The sequence below is a fragment of the Asparagus officinalis genome, chromosome 4 (assembly GCF_001876935.1).
Source record: "Asparagus officinalis chromosome 4, Aspof.V1, whole genome shotgun sequence".
NCBI lineage: Eukaryota > Viridiplantae > Streptophyta > Magnoliopsida > Asparagales > Asparagaceae > Asparagus > Asparagus officinalis.
The window spans coordinates 37,187,468-37,192,345 of record NC_033797.1 but is presented as its reverse complement, the minus strand read 5'-3'; the positions used below and the strand labels follow the sequence as shown (position 1 = coordinate 37,192,345).

Here is a 4,878-nt window from a genome sequence, read left to right as displayed (position 1 = left end):
CCAAGACTTCGGTCCGAGTCCGGATAAGCATACACCCGTGTTAGTAATCAACTCGAACTCTAACGGGTCTTTCGTTGTACCGTCCGCCCGCGCCACTGTCGCAACTTTACCGGCCAGTTCGCCTTCCGTTTCTCGTGATCAGCATTACTACGGTCAACCTATTTCTGCGCGGGCGAATGGTTTTGCTCGGGCGGTGACTGTGATGGGACAGATTGGGCAGTTGGCCGTAAGAATCCGTCCTCATGCGGAGGAGGTGGCGGGCGTTGGCGCAAGGGTTAGCCGTCTGAATGGGCGTGGCCGGGTGAAGGGAGAGAGGCAAGCGGGCCGCGGGCGCGCCAAGACGGAGCCAAGACGATAGTCGAAGGTGGAGCAGTGGCGGCGCGGTGAGGTCGAGGTGGAGGGATTTGGTCGGGTGACTGAGGTCGAGGGAGGTGGCCAGCGGTGGGCTTGGAAGGTTGAGGGAGGGGGAGGTTGGGAGGTGGGCCCGCGGGGGAGGGCCGGATAGAGGGGTATGAGGTGGCGGGACCCGATGTCCTGGGGGTTTGATGGTTTGCGGGCGAGCTCGGCCGACGGATTTGATTGAAGATGGGCTGCCCGCCGTGTCCGTCGGAAGATTGGTGTGGATGGAGATCATGTTAACTTAATGAACAATATCAAGCCACGAAAATTTCTATCAAATCTCTCCAGTGATGGTAAGACAGGAATTTGAGTCACAAGTTGTTCGCTGAATATGTCTCGTCGACGATCCGCTTCACTGACGAAGCGACCCTCAGCCTGCCGCCTGCGGCCATTCGCTGAATTCCCTGATCAAACCCTGCCGCGCCGCGCATTGCGCCTTGAGCCTTTGACGAAATCTCAGGCAACCACTGACTTCCCCACCCAGCCGGTACACACGTAGCCCTCTTTCGCCCACCACCGGTCTGCACAATACCCACGCAACCGCCGTTGCCAACCACACCAACTAGCTGCCCGCGCCAAACCGCATAGCCTCCACTAACGGCCCCACTGCAGGTCTCACCATCTGTGGCTCCACCGCCGACATTGCAGATCTCGATATCTCGCGCGCTCTGATCTCGACGTGCGGGCAACTAACCCGAATCCCATCTGCTCCGCCGCAACTAGCCCGAATCCCATCTGCGATGCCTCCTCCACTGCCCTTAAACATAAAAAGCATGTTCTGATAACCCCAAACTTAAGGGGGTTTTGTGTACTTTGAGAATTATAACAGGTTTTCTGATATTTAGCCACAATAAAATGCATCATGAAAATGAAGGAAGTTTTATGGTACGAGGGAACTTACAGCTCTCCATTGCAGAGAAAGAAAATAAGGATTACAACAATAAAAACAATAATAAATCCTTTGTCCCAAGTTTTTGGGATCAGCTATACGATTCCGATAATAAGCAAGAATTATCACCCTTAAATAATAGTCTAAGGGGAAATATACATATTTTAAGTAGCATTTTCATGATTAACATCATAGCAGAGACAACAACAATTGACTTTTAGTTCGAATAACCCATGTCAAGTTCTGTGGCCAACTGCTGCTTCGAAAATCCTATCAAATGACTTTTCCATACAAGACACAAGAAGCTCAGAATTTATGAATTCTCTCTCTGCTCCTATTGCAACCCTTACAGTCCCCATGTAGCTCACTACAGTAATTGTGAGACTCTGCAATCAAACATGCAATACGCATAAATGAAACTAATTAGAACAGTCCGATAAATACGTTCATGCTTTAAAGATGATATACCTGTGGAGATCGCGCCACCATGAAATAGAAGCTCTTGCAAGGGTGATTAGCAATCTGCAACTTTTCCAGTGGCCCGATGAGATTAGAAATCGTCAGGCTCGTGTTGGTTAATGTTTTGTATATGTTACTAGAAACAGCCTGCACAATGTGTCGTTCTAAAAAGATTGGTCCTTTTTTTTTTAAAGAAGTATAAGTAAGTTAAGTCTAATTGTGAAACAAACCTCCGGTCCTCTAAACTTCCTCATAATTTCCAGAATTCCAGCAGTGAGATAGACACCAAGCGAGTTCCTCTTAGCCTTGATAATTTTCTTGGCTCGGCGTATTGAATGTAGAGGATCAGCATTCTCAGGGTCCTTATTTGTAGGGATCGAGACATGCAAAAAGGCGAAATGGTTGCCCCAAGGAACCTTTGAATCGCGTCGAGCCATCTCTTTCAGTGGTTGGTATGTTCTGATTGCCCTTGTGTTGAGCAATACGAGAGCTGTCACCTTTGCAGGTTTGGTTTCTTGGCCAGCGGCTTGCAAATAGAGTTGGATGCCGTAGAAAATTATTCCAGTTATAACATCATTAACTGTCTGTGGAACAAAAATTGAAACAGGATAAGGAAAGAGAACTTTATTACAACTTATTGACACAGAAAAAAATTAACTCAAATGAAATGGAACAATTCACTTTGCTGTCAAAACTAATATATGTGTGTATGAATTCCACAAATTTAGAAATTGTTAAATAGATCTTTAACTCCCTTTAGCTTGGCCTTTATCTGCTTGAATTTGAAATTCAATGAATTGAAGAGTTCACTGCTCTGCCAAAGTCATATGCACGTGTGTATAGAATGCCGTACGCTCAGAAATTTTTGTTTGATTGATCTTTACCATTTAGCTTGGCCTTCATCTGCTTTATTAATAAATTCAATGAAATGAAAGGCTGGCTTTACTTTCTAATACTAACGTATGCGGATATTTAATTCCATGAACATAGGAATTTGGTCAAAAGATCTTTTCCCTTTGCTTGGCCTTTTTATCTGTTTGATATTAGCGAATTCAATGAATTGAAAGAATTCAATTGTCTTTGCAAATTAAATTAATACATGTACTGTATATGGAATGCCATAAACATATAAATTTTCATTGGATTGATCTCACCCCTTTTAGATTGGCCTTTATCTGCTTAATATCACCGAGCGAAAACGTGACAGTTGACAATGTAATCCGTCTATCATCAATGCCGGAATCCCCTGACCTTATTGGAGTTGTGCTATCTTTCATGCTACTCGACGCGAGACTCCAACTGAAGTCTTTAATCGTGTTAACGCACATAGAGAAAACATTGGATACAACCCTACAAACTCCCCAGTTTCGAGCTTGTGTGCTTCCACTTGAGGGGAAAGTCAGAGGAAGGGAAGGATTATCAGCTCTTTGTACACAATTGAAGAGGGCTGTCATAAGTGAGAAGCCATCTCCTAATGAATGATGAAGCTTGAACACAAGAGCACCTGCCGCATTCTTTATTGGATACTTGATTATATGCGTGTCCCATAGAGGTTGATCTTCTGGCAAGCGTTCTGTCGCAATTTTCTCTATGTATTCTTGCATATAATCATCATAAAACTCCAATCCTGAAGGAAACACTGGAACGTTCATATGATCCTCCAGTTTCACTTGAACCCGCCTCCATTTTGAATTCCCGTGCTCATCTTTCACCTAAGCACAAGTTACGCTGATGTACATAAATACTAGAAAATGGGTAAATTATACTAAACCCCAAGAATTTTCAACATTTTGCAGTAAACCCCCAATAACTCTCAAATCCTCATAGGCCCGCATAAATTTTGTAGAAAACCCTGTAATTTAACATCGTTGCATCTGATATGTACGTGCAACCCACGTGACTTAAAAAGACAAAAAAATACCCTTTACATTATTAAAAAAACCCTTTATAAACTTTTACATTTTGCAGTCATAAATACCGAAATCTCTTGTCTCTTACCATTTGCTCTCATCTTGCTCGCCCCAAGTTGGGGGTGCTAAACCCTAATTGCCCTTTTATTTTTTGATAAAATTGTCCTTCAGAATGCCTTTATATGTTTTTTTTTTGTTCCAATTTATGGGGCTATATATCTACAAAACGCAGAAACTTGTTGGAGGATTTCTACATTATCTAGAAGGGACTTGGTGCAATTTTAAAAGTTAGTAGAGGTTTACTACAATATCGTGAAAGTCCTTTGGGGGTTTAGTGTGGTTTTGAAAGTTGTTGGGGGCTTACTGCAAATCGCTGAAGTTCTTGGGGGGTTTAGTGTAATGTACACATAGAAAAAATACTACATATAACACACACATGCATTCAAGATAAAATTCAACGAGATAACGTTACCATGATCGAAGAGAAGCGAGGGTTGATGGGCAAGAAGAGGTTCTCCAATGTCAACATGGCTTGAGAGTCATCTATGGGGATCTCCGACTCGAAAACCACGAGATTGCTCACACAGAGAGCCGAACTGTTGAGGTATTGAGCTTCGGGGCTTACAGGCTCTTCCTCAACCTCGCCCGATGCCTTAGCTGAGCTTGTATTTATTTTCAGCTTCATTTCGCAGTGTGGCTAACTAGACTGTGCTCTCAGATCCTTCACTTATATTTATAACCTCCAACTCAATTAATACAGCCAGCATTCGTACGTCTTCTTTCCACGTGGGGGTGTTGTTCTTTACTAAATTTGTGCGGAAATCTCACGCATGTTTTCTATAACTCCATACTGTACGGCCTTGATTGTTGTCCAACTTATTGACAAATCCAACTACTCAGATCTTAGAGTACAGCCATGACCATATAAGTAGTTAAGAAAAGTGTCGGCATTAATTGTTACAGAATCTTGTACTCATTTCACAGCGTAGCCTGCAATGTTCGACAAACTTTAATTACGCAGCGAGTTCAGACTTAGTCTCCCTAAACACACGCTATAACCACGGCCATATGGAATTAGAACCTCCTTTAATATATGTTTTCTTTTGAATAAGTTGCACTTAATCTTTCCACGCCTTTGCAGTAAACGCCCAATAACTTGAACTTTGACACTCGCACTAAAGCCCTAATATGACTAGAAGCCCCAAATGTTAACACCGTCAG

General features: G+C 43.2%; 1 protein-coding gene across 1 annotated transcript; it reads right to left on the bottom strand.

Moving 5' to 3' along the window:
• LOC109837208 (O-acyltransferase WSD1-like) lies at nucleotides 990-4,379 on the bottom strand. The gene is made up of 5 exons (XM_020405347.1): nucleotides 4,130-4,379; nucleotides 2,902-3,459; nucleotides 1,978-2,331; nucleotides 1,757-1,894; nucleotides 990-1,674 (listed from the first exon to the last, which is right to left on the bottom strand). The coding sequence occupies exons 1-5, from the start codon at nucleotides 4,340-4,342 to the stop codon at nucleotides 1,525-1,527; spliced, it is 1,413 nt and encodes a 470-aa protein (XP_020260936.1). The 5' UTR covers nucleotides 4,343-4,379; the 3' UTR covers nucleotides 990-1,524.